This window comes from Lutjanus erythropterus, chromosome 16 (assembly GCF_056507025.1).
Source record: "Lutjanus erythropterus isolate fLutEry1 chromosome 16, fLutEry1.hap2, whole genome shotgun sequence".
NCBI lineage: Eukaryota > Metazoa > Chordata > Actinopteri > Lutjaniformes > Lutjanidae > Lutjanus > Lutjanus erythropterus.
This window is the reverse complement of record NC_139332.1, coordinates 15,590,106-15,608,170: the sequence shown is the minus strand read 5'-3', so window position 1 is coordinate 15,608,170 and position 18,065 is coordinate 15,590,106. Positions and strand designations below refer to the sequence as shown.

Here is an 18,065-nt window from a genome sequence, read left to right as displayed (position 1 = left end):
GTGGCCTCAAACCAGGTTGACTTTGAGATCTCTGCTCTAACTCATATTTGTCTTTAAGTTAAGTGCCTGTCATTGTTTTCACTCCCATTTTTTTCTATATAATGATGTATGTTTCAGTACATTTTAATGAGGAAAGGAACACTGGTTACACAGTTGCTTCGCTCTACGAGATGAGAATAGTGTCGGTTGGTAGGTAACAGACATAAACATTGATAAAAGAGGATGAATTAAGATAAAATTCTTAAAGATAGTTAATTTTCTTCTGTATACCAAACTGGGAAAAATCCTCTTCCTATCTCAACTCAAGACTTATTATAGGAAGTCTTTGTAATGCGGCCCCAGGTGAATATACTGTAATCATTCACTTGAACTGCAGGATGTTCTAACCTTGGGGGTTTACACATAAATCCCTGTACATACAATATAGTGGTGCTCTTCTGTGTTTACATAATTATTTTTATAAGTAACAAACAAAACCATAATAAAAGTGTAGAAGACATATTCTGACATGTGTGTACTATGTGAATGATCTGTTCTAAGCCACACTGTTTTGAACAGATAATGAATGAGATGTACTGTTCCCTCTCTCCTAGTGTACTAACAATACTAACAGCTGTGAAGACGGTGCCACCTGCTGGTTCAACGTGCAAAGTATTATAAGGCATGACCACCAAATAAACCACGGTATTTTCTTTAAAACATTGTCACTTTATTGATCACATCAACATTGAAATCTGATCAGAACAAAAGATTTACTTATTGAGTTTCAACCCCAAAGCTATAAAAAAACAGGACTGTCTAGATTCTGTTCGACACTGTGGGAACATTTTCTAAAACATTCAAACATTTTTCAGAAAGGATTTTAAACTTTATATTCTTTCATGTGCACTGAGTATAGCATGATCCAACCTGACTTAATTTAATAGAGGAGGGCTGAACAATACATCCTTTCAGCTCTGATATTACAGTCTACGCAGGTGCGATATAACTTTCTCACAGACATTTTGACTTTTCAAACACAGGTGTCTCTTATAACATTAATGACAGCTGGATTCCATTTACCTGTATTATGAATACTCAATTACTCAGCAAACCTAGGACTTTCATATTGTTATACACCTGCTTGTCCTTTTGAAGTTCATATTCAAGTAAAACATAAAAATGCAATGACCTGATAAGCAGAACACCACTGTAATAATAAAAAGTAAAAATCCTGTTGGCTCAAATTACCACACAAATGTTCACACAGCAGGAGTATACATGTTTACATCACATCAACACAATGCTTCTAAAAAACTGAAATTGTTCCAGGTAACCCGAGAAAGTGCACATATACACTCCAAAGCACCAAAGTATTTCCACTATGAATTTATAAAAAGACTGGAAGACTACATGAGTCAGTCGTGGCACAGAAAGAGACTAAAGTTCATCGTGTTTGTAAGTAAACTCTCTGGAGGATATGAAGCCATCTTTGTTTGCATCCTCTTTGGCAAAAATGTCTGCCACCATGTTCTCATGTAGAGTGTCGTTGGGAGGGTAACCGTGACGCTCAAACTCTTTCCTCAGGTATTCTTTCACCTGGTAGAAATGGTGAGAGTAAGACATAATGAATGAGACTGACTGAGAACATTGGTATTGTGTTGGGATGGACAATAATTAATGATTAATTAATGATTATCCTGTACTGAGATGATCTTATCTGACAACCAATTTCATGCACATTGTACACAATAAAAACACAATAAACCAAAAATTCCATAAAACAGACAGCATTCCATACCATACAAATGTGCAATCTTTGATTTTAATTTAAAGTTACAGTCCAAATTACTGTGTAAATTCAATAAATAGTATGTCTCCTTACTACAAAACCATAGTAGAGCTGCAACAATTACTCGATTAATTGTTTAGTGAAGCGAAAGAAAATTAGCTGCCAACTATTTTGATCATCGTTTCAGGCATTTTTAAAGCAAAAATGTAAAAACATTTGCTCGTTCCAGCTCCTTAAATGAGGCTTTGCTGCTTTTCTTTGTCATTTATGACAGCAAATGAGGAGTCTTTGGTTTTTTTTGACTGTTGGTTGGGCAAAAGAATGTGACATTTTATTGACAAAACGATTAATCATGCAAAAAACTGGCCGATTATTCAATAATGAAAATAATTGCTTGTTGCAACACGAAACAGTGTAACAATATGTAAAATGCTGCAGAAACTGTTGCTAACCTGAGCTAGCTACTTGAAAGAAGACTTCGGCCATTTGCATACACATAAAATTTACAAACACTGTAATAATGATGACTTTTGAGATTTCATGAGTTTTTTCACATATATTTGTACCTCTCAACTTAATGGCCCTAATATGCTGTCATACTTAACAGTATTTTTTTATCGGAATATTAAAACCTTTAATATTCTCGTACATCATATTTTGTAATTTCTGGGTACCTGATACATCTTCTAACTTGATTGTTATGAACTAATGTTGATGAATCTGATGCAGCTTGATGGTCTGTTTCAACTCAAACTATATAATAGCAATTGTGTTGGGAAGTGGCCCCATATATTACTTGTATTTACACAATTATTTGTGCCATTTTTTCCTACTGAGACACTATCTTTAGTGATCTTTTGTCTATTTTTTCCAGTTGGTGGAGGCCTTTATATGCAGGTCACACAAATACCTGCATTTATTATTCATTTATGTTTTTTTTTTTTTTTTTTACTTTACCTCATGCTTGGAGAGCTTCCAGTCGTCATTGAGATCCATCTCCTGGAAAGACTCATGTGACCTCGGTCCATTTCTGATCTCAAGCACCTCGATGATGAAGGTCAGTGTGCTCTCAGGTGGAATCTTACCTGACCATGGACAACACCACAGGACAAAGGGTCAGCTAACAGTCAGAGTTGATATCACATGAGGTTTATGGAAGCATGCTTCGATATGAGGACAACAGTTGGTTTGGTTAGTGCTGCAGAAATGTAAGTGAATGCAGCAAAACACTATAATGTGTGATAAAATACATTGCAAGTGTTAATAGGAAGAAAACTTAGGTTGCATTATTAGTTATGGCAATTAGTCTTTAGTCATGTAAAATGTTCATTCAGCTCAGGGTGGTGTGTGCTTACCAGGACAAAGCAAAGTATTGTTCTCATGTTCCACGGTGAGAAAAAGTGGATTAATTTTACTGAATGAAAGCTTCATTCAGTGTGGGAGTCCTACAAAGCCATTCAAAAGACAAACAAGTATAATATACATACATGCTTAGTATATGTATTGATAGTACACATTCATGAAGCATTTCTAAGAAGATAGTGTCATGTATCTGTATGTCAGCATGCAGTGATGCTTTCATGCACACAGACACACACAGTACAGTACCTTTCCCTTCCTTCCCATAAGCCAGAGCTGGAGGTATGATTAGTTTCCTCTTCTCTCCAGCGCACATGTCCTGCAGGCCTTTATCCCAGCCTTTGATCACCTCTCTGATGCCCAGTGTAAACCACACTGCGTTCTTGTCACCTTCAGTTCGACTGGTGGACACACACCAGAGTTAGAAAACATTCCACAAGAAAAAACATATTTGCACACCTGAATCACAAAAAATCTATACTTCCCCACTGTCTGCCCTCCTAGTTAGTTTGAGCATATATTTCATAGACCTGCTGACTGTATTTTGGTTTAAAGTTTAAAACCAGTTTCACCTCTGATGACCTATTCACCTGTAACCACACCCAACAGTGAGGTCAGGGGAACGTTCAATCTGAAAGCGGTGCGCACAGTTTTGCTACGGTCCAGGCAGGGACATTATTTAAGTGAAAAGTTAATTTGCAAGGCAAAACAATTTAAATGAACAAAATAATTAAACAGTTTGGCTCTTGCCCACACAGCTGCTCTTGTCCACCTGTCTTTATTCAACAAACAGCTCACTGAGACTGTGGAGACCACGAGAAAGCCTGTGAGCTCCAGAGAAATGGTACACAAAACATATATTAAAGTTTTAACTGATTAAATTCTTAATGGCAATTAATAATTATTGATTAATCATTAAAATCCCAGTTTTCTGGGCTGAACAAGGTTTTCTTGAAACCTTGTGAAACAGTGTGCAACAGCCTTTGAGGTACATCTGTTTCAGTTAAGTGTGTGTGTTACAGTTGTTACCCAATCAGCAACAGCATGCATATATAAACCCAGCCTTATTAAAAAGGCAGTGGACATCAGGGTGTTAAATGAACCACTGGTTTAAGTGAATGTTTTGGTGTTTTGATGGGACTGAATGTGGCCCTGGAGTCCACCTGTACAGCACTGCAGCAAGGTGAGAAATTAAACCACCGATGGTCTGCGAAGGCAAAATCATTCAGAGGGTGTTAATTTACTGTGATAAGAATATGTTCATAGTTAATTGTGCAGATTATACCCAGTATACCCAGTATGAGGATGCTGCTTTTGAATTTTACAAATGTCATATTTTATTTTTTCCATTTTCCATGTTAAATTTCACCTTTTCTGTTTCAATTCTCCAAATTCGGCTCCACTGTAACAGGAAGTGTCCACGGTGGCAGAGATTAAGTTTCAGTGATGCATAACACATAACGGATGTATTGTAATTCGGGTGAACTGACCCTTTAAAATGTTTCGCCACGTGACCCTAATAGACACAGGCGTCGCCATGGAGATTTAACGCGCGCGCACTTACATGAAAAGGGTCGGGCATCACGTACCGTTCAACTGTGAAATGTGAAAAAAACAAACAAACAGTGAATTAAACTGAGAATAAAACAGAAAAATGTGTTCCGCTTGCTAAACGTGGTGAAACGATATCCTCCATTTTTAAGAGGACTCGCCGGGAGAAATGTTCTCCTCAGCCTCAGAGAAACTCTTCCTCACATGTGACTCACATTAAGAAATGAAACCCACCTGGTGAAAAACATGGTCCCGTTCTCAAAGTATCCGTCATGATGCACCAGCAGGATGTCTCCGTACTTTGACTTTCGGTGACAGAGAAAAGGTTTGTGCAGAACTTCTATCTTGACCTCGGCTTCAGGCAGCTTCCCCCCGCTGACAGACAGCAGCAGAGAGGAGCAGAGCCAGCTCAGCACCGACAGCAGCATGCTCACACACTCAACCTTAATACAAAAATAGCAGGTTAAACTCTTGTGTTTCAGCAAATGTTTAACAGAGTGCAGCTGGTCCTCTACGTGGCAGTTTCATCATGCGTGTTGTTGCAGGAAGTCGTCCTCTGATTGGTGGCTTTTGCACATTAACTCCGCCCACAGACACAGCCTCTCACAGATACCCTGAGGCATCAACTTTTTTTATTTACAAATAAATGTATTATCTTTCAACAGCGGTTTAACAATAATATTTTATGATTAAGTTAGTGATTCAACCAACATGGTGAACTTTTTTTTTTAAACTTTATTACTTTGTTAATAATTAACTCTATACTATGGCATGCCTGTTTCACCAAAGGATCTCTCAGTGGTCTTTGATGCTGTCCCCTCTGGTGTTATTGAACTTCATTCACCTCATACACTGTAAAAAAAAAAAAAAAGAAAAGAAAAAAAAAGGAATTAAGTCAAACTCCTTAATGTTTTGAAAATAAACAAAAGAAAAGCGTATACTGTAGTTTATGGTACTTTAAGAGGAACATACAGTTTCCAGTTCATCAAATGCAATAGTTTAAAGTTATCATGACTTAAATACATGAGAAGATGTGAATAACAACTTTGACAAATAGTACTTTGAGTGAATTTTAGTACTTGCGTCTATTTGACTTGTAATGTTAAGTCTGACAAACTTAAAATAGTGCTTTGAGTGAACTTCTAACCTATGTTGACCCAGCAAATTAGCACTCACTTGATCAACTCAATAAAGCTTTGCACCTGTTTGCCTTACTTTTTAAAGTTTTCTTAACTTCCCCTTTTGACAGTGTTTTACAGGAATCTCTATTCACAGTTCTGATTAATTTGCTTACCATTTTGACCAAATTTTATATTCACAAATCCAAAAATCATTAGCAAAACATTTCAGATATGACTTTAAAACAATACATTCATTTTATAACATTTTAAAGCTCTGTGAGATATTTAAGTCTCACTTTTTTTATCAATTGTTTTACAACTTTTGGGCCCCTGGTATGTCTCTGATTGTGGATGATATAGTGTGTAAACCTGTGAATAAAGCCATTGTTTAAAAAAACTACACGAGTTGTGGGCCTAATCTTTATTAGTTTACAGTACTTTATGAAATTTACAATCATGCAGGCAGATTATCCACTAATCACATTTGACTGAATTAATTTTGATGAACTGAACAGTTTCTTCATGCTGCAGGTATTTTTCTTCTTCTGTGGTTGCTGTATTACATTCATTTTCCTCATGTCAGGTATTTGTACATTCACTTCTAGAGGGCCACACTCTGGCTGGTACATTTATAGCACTAGTTAAAGCAGTTCGCTGTGCGCTGGTACACATTTAACATGCAGTATCACAGCATTGCACTTCATAAATACATGTTTTGTAATACATCGTACAGGAATAAACACATTTAAACACCCCTGATTTGCATACTACAGTACAAATATTTTCAATATATCACTGCCTCTTTTAGAAAAGGCTTCTTTTTTTCTCTGTCATTACAAAAGAAGTTGAGAACATAGCTTATTTCTGCATCAACAGTCAGCAAGTCATACACAATGTCACTATTTCATATGATACAATCATTAAAATGTTCCCCGCCATCACCAGTGTCCATAACAGTGCTGTAGCCGATGGAGTGACAGTAACAGGAAGCTGCTCCCTGAGGCCAAAGAAAGAATTAAACCTGCAGGGGAGACAGTCGGTTCAAAGCTGACTCCCATGACTCTTCATGGCTCAGAGCAGGCACAAGAGCTTCCCTTCAGTACTCTCTCTCTCAGTCCATCAGTTCTTTTTTAAGGAGTGAGACTTCAGTAGAAGTATAGTCCCCATGATCAGAAAGAGGAACTGCAGAGCTGCAATCTGGTCTTTTTTTTCACTTTGCAGTTCAGGTGAAATACTTGCAACCAGTGGAATCGATGAGGCAAGAGTCTGTGCATCTGAGCTGCCCAAAGGACCTGCAGAAGACATGGAAAATTATTTTTAAGTATATGCTTATATTCACACTCGGTACCTCCACATTTCCACAATTTTCTCTCAGGAATAGTTCCACATTTAGGAAGATATGCTTATTTGATTTGTTGCAGAGTGAAATGAGAAGATATTGCACAGTGTATTTTAACTTTTTCTACTTGTGCATTGTGTATTTTATATTTTATCAGTATATTGTCACTAGAGCCAGGAGTCAATTAGCCTAGCTTAGCATACAGACTTGAAACATGGGGAAACAGCTAGCCTGCCTCTATTCCAAAGATATAAAGTCAGCTTCATCAACACTTTAACAGCTCATTAATTAATACCATCATTACTTTGGTTGTTTCATCTGCACAACAACCAAATTTTAAAAATGATAAGTTGTGATTATGCAGGCAGACACAGTCCAAGAACCTTTTCATGGCTGGGAGCAGTGAGTTCCAGGGGGTTCCAGTTTTTTTTTTCTTTTGTACAGATTAATCAAATCAGATAAAATGCATAAATAAGTGAGCTTTAGAGGTGGTGGTTGCTGTTTTTTAATCTTGGGCAGAGCCAGGCTAGCTGTTTCTCTCTCCTTGAAATCTTAATGCTAAGTAGGACTGCATAATTAATCAAAATGTTATTGAAATTGCAATATGTCCAAGTGCAATATCCAAATTGCAGATTCTGAATTTTCTGATAAAGGTAAATAGTGGTTGGCACTTTTGCCTCACAGCAAGAATGTTGTGGGTTTTAAAACGATCATTCCCGCTAATTGTTTTTCATATCGCAATTTTGGTCAAAAAACTGCAACATGACTTTTTTTTTTACTACATTATGCAGCCCTAATGCTGAGCATACAGACATGAGAGTGGTAGCAATCTTCTAAACTCTTAGCAAGAAAGCAAATATGTATATTGCCCCAAAATGTTTGAATATACACTTAAAGCTGGGTTAAGTAGGGCTGGGCAAAAGTTCCATAAACACAACCTTTACGCATGTTATAATTCAAGTGGTCTGAGAGGAAATTAGACCTCTGCTCCTCGTCTTGGCTCTGTTTTCAGGCTTTAGAAAATCTAGCTTGCGACGGGAGTCTTTGGCCAATCACAGATCAGTAAAATAGTCGATTGCTGAATCTCATTTCCAAAGCGTCAGTACTTGACAAACTGGGAATGAGACTGAACAATCAACTTTCTTTAGGACTGCTTAAAATACCTTAAATATAGTATAAAGTAAGAGTAAGTATAAAGCATGCAGAGGTGTGTGATTTAAGCATCTAAAATATTGTACAGTCACTGGTGCCAAAATAATACATCATCATCTCTGGATGGTTTCAATGACATCATAGTAAAAGTACAGTAGTTCACTCAAGTGACCTTTAAATCATCAGATGGGTGCAATAAAAATGCGCCGCTGATTGAAAAGGAGCTGCATTGTGCAAACTTGGCATCAAAGATCTCTGTGTAATGCTGGCCTTTAGAAGCAAAGTGTACCCGTATAAGTGATGTATGTTTGTGTTTGCACTCTGACACTCTCAGTGAACATACCCAGGAAGATAAGATTTGCAGGTCTGATAACCAAAGTCTTTTCCATCACACTCCTCCATGCCTTCATGCCGGTAGCCGTCTCCACAGTAGGCCCACTTGCAGTCTGAAGTTACGAAGAACAGAGGATGAGGAGTACGCAGTGGCAGAGTTAGGAGAGAGAGGGAGGGAAGGGAGAGAGATGACGTTACTAATTGCTTTGGCACTCCTGTGTGTTTCAGTGATGCCAATACAGCATTTTTCTGCTAATTGAATTGAACGGAGAAGGAGAGAGAAGGAAGAGGATGGCAGGAAAAGAGAGGGTGAGATTAATGAAAGATCAAGGAAAGGTTTCACAGTGCTCGCTGCTTTTATCCTCTGCCATGTGGCTTCAGACTGTGGTGCACTGTAGTTACACTCAGCAGGGCGTCTCATGAGCTGCTGGGCACAGAACAGCATGGTGCTGTTTGTGCAGCAAAAAGCCTAACCTACTTTGTGTTTCTATGGGAATTCTGTTTTTTTAAAATAAGTGTTTATCTTTATTCTTGATACATTCTTCATTACATAAAGTGAATAACGTATTTTAAAAACAATTTACAACTTACAGCAATTATTAGAATCACTGTCTGTAGATCATTCTCCCACTTTTCTTCTTTATCTCTACATTACCGGTGTGTATGTGTTCAGCTGAGCAAGAGATGCATGTAACTCACTGAGACAAGCATCAGTGACAATCTGGTTTCCATCGTCACACTCCTCTCCATGCTGGGCCTGCACCTTTCCATCCCCACACACACCAACTCTGTCCGGGATTTTCTCTGTGGACTGGAACGGCTGGAAGGGCTGGACAGGTTGTGAGAACACAAACAATGAACGATGAGAAATCTTACACAGTGAGTTTGGCTTTAGTGGTCTGTAAGAAAGATGTCAAGGCTAGGCTTAATTAAGTGGAAAAAAAGTTTATGTATGTGTGTATGTGTTCATGTAAGAGCTACTTTCTTTCTATTAGAAAAAAGTAGTTCCAGTAGATTCTACTGCAGACAGAAAGTAGTTCCTACACAAAACTGCTCACAACACGATCTGTGGATTATTTTGAGCAACCGGGTCATGATTTATGGAAAGAGACATTGCTGCTGAGTTTTTCAAATGTATTTTTTGGTGCTTTGAGCACCACAGGACTTGTGCCAACAAGTTCCAAAAAGCAAAGCAAAGCACACCAAAACACTATAGTTGGATAAATAGCACTACAGGCCAGACATTCCTCCCCTGACTAACTTTTACCTGTATGGGCTTCCATCCATCTTTGTCTTTAAAGTAGAGAACCCTCTGATCCTTCCTGAATGCTAACGCGTTGTTTAGATGTAGACCTTCCATCTCCTCCTCACTGTTTACCACAAATATCTACACACGTACAGGAGAAAGTGACAGTGACTGAAAATCATCTCAGTGTAGTTTGGATGGTAATGTTGAAGGAGACAATATTATTTGTGGGGGGCCTTACTGCAGGGACTTTCTCTGTGCTGCCACGTTGTGTGTAGCTTCCAAAAGGAGCATTATTCGCTCCGAGAATGGAATCGCAGTCACAGCGACCCGGTGGACCTGGAAGACCCTTCTCTCCCTTTTCCCCTACTAGATAGAGACCTGCAAAAAACAAAACAAAAAATGAGAAGCACACACAGTTAGCAGGTCATTATTGTGAAATAAACGGCATCATGGTGGTTCCTGCATCACCCTGACACACTCGCTCTACATTTGGCACAAAATTCATTCAGTGGTCTGTTGTTCATAGCACCACAGAATGACCACACATCACCAATCAGAACCAATCTGTGGTTGAGTGTGTTAGTTACAGCAGTGCCGTACCTGAGGCAGGTGAACCAGGTGGCCCTGGATGGCCGGGTGGACCTGGGGGACCTTGGGGGCCCACGACTCCTGAGGCTCCAGTTTGGCCCTTTGTACCCTGTGCAAACCAGACAACATCCCAATATTAGAAAATACACACACACACACACACACACACACTGAAGGTGACCTACATCCCACTGTCACTTGCGCACAGCTGTGATCGTCCAGGGGAAAACATTTGTGTGCATGTGTATATATAAATGTGTAGATAGAGAAGATCTGAGATGCCGAAGAACCCGCAGCCCCTACAGAAGTCTATACTTAGAGCATGCTTACTTATACTTAGAACATGCAGTATTGAAAAAGTATTTAAGTATCCAAACTTCTGACAACCTTAATGTCAAACATACACATAATATGTAAAGAGGAAACTAAACACACTGTGCACTATTGCGTCATTCTTCCTCGTCTTTCATCACCTGTTTGCCTCTTTTCCCAGGCCGTCCTGTAGGTCCTCTCTTCCCCGAGACTCCTTGCTCTCCCTTTGGTCCCTGCTCACCCTGGGAAAGGAGTTGATGAATAGTCAGTGTGAGTCATAATCTTTACTGTACTCATTACTGAATCATTCTTACCTTTTGCCCAAGCATCCCAGGCAAACCGATGGAGCCCTAAATCGAGACAAAATGAGAGCCTGATGTGAGAAAAGCCATTAACTCAGCAGAGCAGGCGCTCATAAAATGTTTAATATTCATTTAATCTGTGTCTGAGATAGAGGACTCAAGAGAGCTTGAAGTGTCCTAGAAGACCTGAAAAAAAAGTCTCAAGTAATGAACCACTTCGGATTCTAACCAATAAGTGTTGTAGAAATTTTCACAGCTGAATCAAATGATTAAGTCCATTATAACACAGCATGAGGTGAAGATTAAGTCCAGGATAAACAGACCGCAAAGAGTTACACAACGCAATATTATCAGAGACAATTTGCAATGAAAGAAAATTACATTTTTCCACCAACCTTATCGCCTTTGGGTCCTGCTGCTCCAGAGTCACCAGGAGCCCCCTTTTAAACAGAAAACAGACAGAAACATTAAATAAAGGATGTCATACTTTTGTTGTGACAAACAGCAGCACTTTAGGAGGGGATTCTGAGTTTACCTTCTCTCCTTTGTAACCAGGCAAACCCTGAAAAGATACATGAAGAATATAACAACAGACAAGATCCAGGAGATTTTTTTTCTTCCTAACAAACATAAATGTGTGTATGATGTAAATGTGTGATTAACCTTTGTCCCTGGTGGTCCCCTCAGTCCTGGTAAGCCCATGAGTCCTGGATCCCCTTTCTCACCCTAAAAAAACATGATGGTTTATACTGTATTTGTCTAATGCTGTATAAACATGTAAAACCCGTCAGTGGACTCAAGCTATTCAAAAATGTGTTCATCACTTCAGTACCTGGAGTGATACCAGGAGACTTACCTTGGGTCCCTCTGGACCAGGCCATCCTGGTAGTCCTTGTTTCCCTGGGAGGCCTGGAGCCCCTGTGCGGCCCTACAGCAACACACACATCAGTGCCCACACTTAGTCAAACTATTGATGTATTTTCTGCTCCCTCTTGATTGAACTTGCTGCAGGCATGAAGCTGAAAGAGTTGGCCTTTAAACTGCATAATGGATTTTGCAACAGACCCACTTAGCAGTCTGATCATCAACAGAATGATGTTATAGCCTTGTTGTCTTGCATAAAATAATTTGCATTCTGAGTCAGTACAAAACTTAAAGGTACACTATGCAGAATTTTCCTAAAAAACAATGAATGTCTCATACAAAAACAATCCATCTAACCTAACACTTGACCCACTAGCAGTGTGGAGACCCTGCCCTCTGCCTGTATTTTTTCATCTTCTCATATTCTGCTGTGCTCGGGATGCAGTTCTACTTTAAAGTCCCCAGCCAACAGACAGGATTTGAAGTTGTTGACCAATGGTTACATCCCATTCTCCGTCTCTTATCTGTGCTCTCTGTCTGTGAGAGCTGCAGAGTGAGATATACACACAGGCAGAGCAGACTGAGGATTGCTTCAGCTGTGTTCAAACAAACTCTGGCGTTGTACGGAGGTGTGAGCCCGTTTATTCATGCTTCAGAATGTGACTGCTGTGAAACAATCAGAAAATAAAGTTTTATTTCTCTATTGACTGATTTGTTTTGGCTAACACCGCTCACTTTCTTAATTTATAGCCTATGTCTCTCTCCTTCTCTCTTGTACGTTGAGCCAAACAGGAGGGGCCAACTTTGAATGGTTTATTAATTAACAATGCTGCATATTTTGCCTGTAATGAATTAGTTCGGCAGGCTTATTCACTTTCATGCCAAGAGGTAGATGAAAAGATAAATACCACTCTACCACCAGCAGACAGTTAGAGTTGCTTGGCTTCACATAAATACTGAAAACAGTCTGGAACAGCTAGCCTGGCTTTGTCAAAACATAATGAAATCTAACTACCTGCACCTCTGAAGTCCACTAGTTAACACATTATATATCATTTATGTGAAATGTAAAAAAAGACAAGTTGTAGTTTTACTATGGTGTATTTGTCAGGCTATTTCTTGGGCGGGTGTAGAGACGATGTGGAATCTCTGCTGGTTGCCTTAAAACTTCTCCCAGTGTTGATCTTCTCATCAATGTCCTGAGAGGAAAGAAAATAAGCAGTTTTCCTAAAATGTCAAGCTATTCCTGTACATTTGGACTGATTTCTGCTTTGGTACTTTGCTGTATATGCTGATGATCAGCAACTTTTTATGTATGTTAAGACGCTTATTCCACTGCCCTGAAAAGGAGCTCATGGTTTTCATAAAAACAAACCAGATTAAATTAAATAAGGGTCAGAAACAAATAGCATAGCATAATAGACTGACTGCCTCTGATTTCCTAACGGGACATGGCAGAGGACAGAGGACGTGCAACACTTTAACAATTCTACTGAGATTTGCTAATTAGTGGACAGGAATAAAGGCTTAATTGAGCTTCCTCTTTTGCCAATTCTGTGCAAGCAGGAGAGCCAAATATATTACACAACAGCCCTAACATCTCTGTGACACCTGGACCAGGATCCCAGATCAGCTGCCATGCTAGCAGCGTGCTCTAATTTAGCTGCCCGTCATTAAAACACCAGCCTGTAGAGACAACACGGACCTGCTGCTGCTGTGTGAAGTGATTTATCATGGAGAGCAAAAGCACTTAGGGAGATTAAAGTGCAGAAGTGGAGTGCTGGAGAGGCTGGATCAGCAGGACTGGAGTCCAGTATGAGCAGCTAATGGAGTCAGGCCAAAGAAATGGAGGAGAGAGAAGGAAGACGCAGAAGAAAAGGGGGATGACAGAGAGGTAAGGCGCGGGAGGACGACTGGAGACATACAGGGATGAGATCAAACTCTGCTACGTGGTTAGAGTGGCTACTGAGGCTAATGTAGCATGACCCATTTAGCAGCTGCAGAGGATATTCTGAGCACATCAATAGACAAATCACATCACAAAGATTGAGGATGCGTAGAGGGGACAGCGGAGACACAGAGAGAGATATCCAGATCCCATTATTCCAAGGACACAGAAGATGGACCAGAGAGAGCAGAGCGAGACATGCAGGAGGGGAGGAGTGGCTCACCTTTGACCCTGGACGTCCAATTTCTCCCTGGAGGAGGACAAATGAGAGGAGCGGAGATGGAGCACTCATTAGAGGAGAGAGGGACACAAGGACACATGCACAAATATTTCTGCAGCAAAATACATTAGAGACATATTTCAAGACATAAAAAAAAAAAACAAAAAAAAAAAAACAAACGCACACCTTCTCCCCTTTTGGTCCTCTGATGCCAGGTAATCCACTGTGACCCTGAGAAATGACAATGAATTTATATCCAGCTCACATACACCAACAGAGCGTGGTACATTTGTAGAAAAATCAATACTAAAAAGGTAATTTTGTTTCATTTCCATGTCTGTTTAACAACATGTCCATCTACTGTCTCAGAATGGCTACAGCAGGCTGATTACACAGTCTGATGGACGTGCTGTGATTTAAAGGGACGGTTCACCTCAAAATCAAAAATATACTTTTTTTGGGGGGACTGATTGGGACTCGGCTTCTGGTGCTCAATGCATTTGAAAACTTCAACAACAACATCTCTTTCTAGAAATCATGACCCACTTACTCAAGATAATCCACTGACTTTGTTGTGAGCAGGTTCATATAGGAACTACTGAAGTAGAATTTAAAGGAACTACTTTATTTACGCGGTATTATGTACTGAACGACTTTCTTTCAACAGTAGAATCTAAAGGAACTACTTTTTTTCTGCAGTAGAATGTAAAAAAACTACTTTCTTTCTATGGTAGAATGTAACGGAATTACTTTCTGTCTGCAGTAAAATCTGCAGTAAGATCTAAACATTTTTCTGCAGTAGAATCTATAGAAATTACTTTCTTTGTAGTCTACAGCTGATATCTCAAAAATTCAGCAACTCACAGCAAAACTGTCTAAATGGATAAATAGCACTACAGGTCAGAGGAAAAATATGTATTTTATATTTTGAGGTGAACTGTCCTTTTAATCAGATGGTAAATGTTTCCAACATTGTGTAGCATTTTGAAAAAAGGTGTCTTACCTCTGGACCCTGGGGTCCTGGAGGTCCTGGGGGTCCAGGTAAGCACCCAGGTATCACAGATTTATGTTTTTCCTGCTCCTTTCCTCCAAAAACACTCGGGTCTAAGATGCTCACACCATCCTGCAGTCAAACAAACACAAGATAACAGAGAACAGGGTTTCAATCAGTGGCCTACTGTGAGCATACAAATGAGTACAAATGAGGTGTATTTATGAACGCAGACGTTGATGTGTTTGCGAACACCTACGGGGCTGCCGCGCTTCCACAGCTGAGGTGGCGGAGGGAAGAGCGGCGGCGGAGGTGGTGACATGAGGCAACAGGGTTCAAACCTCAACGGCTCATCCAGCAACCTGAAAGCTGAGAGGAGGACAAACAGCACACGTCACCAGGGTGGTTTCTGACTGAACACATTTTTTTTTTTTTTAATTACAGCGTTGTTCCTAATATTTAAAATAAATACAACTTTTAAGGGAGATTCAGTATCTGTTTTATGTGCATTTGCAGGTCCTGTACAAAACCTACGAGTTTTCAAGACTATTTTTTATGTATGAGAGGTCCATCATTTCCATTTATTATCATTCTGTATATTTAAATTACTGGGTCAATTTGGGATGAAAAAACTGATCTAGCCTTCTTTCCTTTTAAAGTGCACCAGATTGATGCATTTAAATGTTAAATGTTTGTTCCTGGATCACTATAAAGGGTTTTGATTCACCTTAATTTCACAACATAGGAACCCCAAAACAACAGACATCATGAGATTATTTTAATAGATACTGTGATTGTGATGTGATTCACAAATAGTGAGAATGATCACTCTTCCATCACAATTTTCATTTTAACTATTTATGCAAACAGAATAGTGAATATAGATGACAACTCTGCTCTTTAGGAGCCGTGGGATTAAACGCAACACAAAATTAACTACTGCCACAAATCTTTGCATGTATCAAAATATCATGACACAGTGTTTTGAGAATCGATACAGGATCCTAATTGTAATTGTAGTAGTTGTAGTTGTAGTTTTGTCACACACTTTTCCTTTACCAAAAAATTGCAGATTGATGATGATTTGGATATTGCACTTGGTCACATTACATGTAGGTCTGCAACTAATGATTATTTTCATTATCAGTTAATCTGCCAATTATTTTCACAATCAATCAATTAATTTGTCTATTGAAAATATCCCTCAAAAATGTGAAAAATGTTCCTAGAGCCCAAAGTGACGTCCTCAAATGTCTTCTTTTATTTATTTTCTTTCAGTTGACTAATTGATTAATCGTTGCAGGTCTAATTATATGTGTCATGTATTCAGTCACACATAATATTACCTGAGCGGGCGGCAAGGATGCTGTCTATGGAAGAGTGACGGGACAGACCCCACGCAGGACACAGAAGAATGTGGAAGGACACTGCAATCTTGACCAGGTCCATCCTACTGCTTTACTTTCCCTGCAACACACAACACAAGCTGTCAAACACACACACACACACAAACACACACTCTATTTCTGCTGCCTGAGCTTAATGCACTTACTGGCAGCTGTCACTTTTCCTTCCTCCCTTTAGAGGGTGTCACTATTTGATCACTCCCTCAGCCTTCTGAAGACTCTGTCCCTTTTTTTCTCTGATTCAATATGCTTTACTGATAATAACAATGAAATGTATAGATTACACAGAAGATAAAGCAGTACATTTGCATTATAATTATAATGATGATATGTATACATCACCATTACTACGATGATATACACATAAATCATCACTACAACATATACATAGTCCTAAATTGTCAGTGAATTAATGGATTAATTATTAACTCTATAAAACAAATCTTTATCTGTCTAAAGTGATAAGGGATTATACAGTTAGATTTGACTGTAAGATAAGAAAAAAGAACAAGAAAATTTGTGTTCTGTGTGTTTGGGTGATTATTAGTCATGTTCAGTCCATGTCCCTCATTTTATGACATGCAGTCTGTCCTCACAGCATAATAAACTTGTTGCAGCTCCTCACTGCAGCAGATGCAGACACCGCTGTAATTCCAGCCGTGAATCAACCAACCCCCCCGTCAGCCCTGTGCCAGAATTAGACCTGCTACCACTCAGGATTATTATGACCTCTGACACTTTATGACAGACACAAGTCAACAATAGTAACTGGCTGTCACAGTCAGATCCATTCACACAAATATTTCCAGCATGCTCACATTTGATCTTGTTCATGCAGGTCAGTGATAGTGGAAGCAGGGAGATGTTATAAATCTTAGAAAATAATCATCCCGTGTTGAACCACGTGTGTTTTGCAGAAAATCTGCTGCACCAGCTTCACTGAGTAATGCAATTATGTCTCAACATCCACTATGTTTTATCTCATTAGACATGCAGAATATCAATGTCCTGATGATGCAGGAACCTTAAATAAAAGCAATGACATCCCTGGATTTTAATGCACAAGATTATCCTTACCTTCCACTTGAAATCTTGCAGACACGCTGTCTGTCTGTCTGTCTGTCTGTCTGTCTGTCTCCTCGAACCTAAATGAAATGCTCGTTGGTGTGCAGTCAGCTCCACACACTGTGGCTCCTCTGACATCTGGCTTGCTGGAGCCAATCTGGACCCGCCGCTAATAAATCTGATCCACTTATCGACCCGCTGTTTTCCCTTCGCCGGTCAATAACAACACAATTGAGGTGGTGGAGGAGGAGGAGGTGGAGGAGGAAGAGGAGGAGGAGGACCTTTCTCTCCAGAGAGCCCTGAGCGGTGGCAGCCAGGAGTCCCAGCGGGTCTGACTAGATCACAGGCTCATTAACTGGTGTGGCATCTGCTTCAACTTCACTACAGCTGACTGGGTAACTGGGATGGCACTGGTGTTTGAAATCAGCGTGTCTACAGTCGGTTTGGCACGTTTCCACATCCACAGTGGTGCTGCTGGACTCTTCAGCAGTGAA

The 18,065-nt window shown here is 39.6% G+C and overlaps 2 protein-coding genes across 2 annotated transcripts; both read right to left on the bottom strand.

Annotated features, from left to right (window-relative positions):
- Positions 1-891: 891 nt before the first annotated feature.
- Positions 892-5,229, bottom strand: LOC146312853 (peptidyl-prolyl cis-trans isomerase FKBP14-like). The gene is made up of 4 exons (XM_084739086.1): positions 4,916-5,229; positions 3,380-3,531; positions 2,729-2,856; positions 892-1,578 (listed from the first exon to the last, which is right to left on the bottom strand). The coding sequence occupies exons 1-4, from the start codon at positions 5,107-5,109 to the stop codon at positions 1,420-1,422; spliced, it is 633 nt and encodes a 210-aa protein (XP_084595212.1). The 5' UTR covers positions 5,110-5,229; the 3' UTR covers positions 892-1,419.
- A 372-nt stretch (positions 5,230-5,601) lies between these two features.
- Positions 5,602-18,033, bottom strand: LOC146312852 (uncharacterized). The gene is made up of 18 exons (XM_084739087.1): positions 17,584-18,033; positions 16,447-16,567; positions 15,360-15,469; positions 15,113-15,232; positions 14,296-14,340; positions 14,113-14,139; positions 11,934-12,005; positions 11,741-11,803; positions 11,613-11,639; positions 11,473-11,517; positions 11,090-11,125; positions 10,937-11,017; positions 10,476-10,572; positions 10,114-10,253; positions 9,894-10,013; positions 9,326-9,455; positions 8,637-8,739; positions 5,602-7,094 (listed from the first exon to the last, which is right to left on the bottom strand). Exons 2-18 carry the CDS (start codon positions 16,547-16,549, stop codon positions 7,025-7,027), a joined length of 1,389 nt encoding a protein of 462 aa, XP_084595213.1. The 5' UTR covers positions 16,550-16,567; positions 17,584-18,033; the 3' UTR covers positions 5,602-7,024.
- Between the last annotated feature and the right edge of the window lie 32 nt (positions 18,034-18,065).

Coding starts and splice junctions, on each gene's coding strand:
- LOC146312853 (XM_084739086.1), bottom strand. CDS start 5,109: ATGCTGCTGTCGGTGCTGAGCTGGCTCTGCTCCTCTCTGCTGCTGTCT. Junction 3,532..4,915: donor GGGACCATGTTTTTCACCAG/GTGGGTTTCATT, acceptor TGTGTCCACCAG/TCGAACTGAAGGTGACAAGA. Junction 2,857..3,379: donor TTATGGGAAGGAAGGGAAAG/GTACTGTACTGT, acceptor GTCCATGGTCAG/GTAAGATTCCACCTGAGAGC.
- LOC146312852 (XM_084739087.1), bottom strand. CDS start 16,549: ATGGACCTGGTCAAGATTGCAGTGTCCTTCCACATTCTTCTGTGTCCT. Junction 15,470..16,446: donor CATCCTTGCCGCCCGCTCAG/GTAATATTATGT, acceptor TCCTCCTCTCAG/CTTTCAGGTTGCTGGATGAG. Junction 14,140..14,295: donor GAGGACCAAAAGGGGAGAAG/GTGTGCGTTTGT, acceptor GTCCTCCTCCAG/GGAGAAATTGGACGTCCAGG.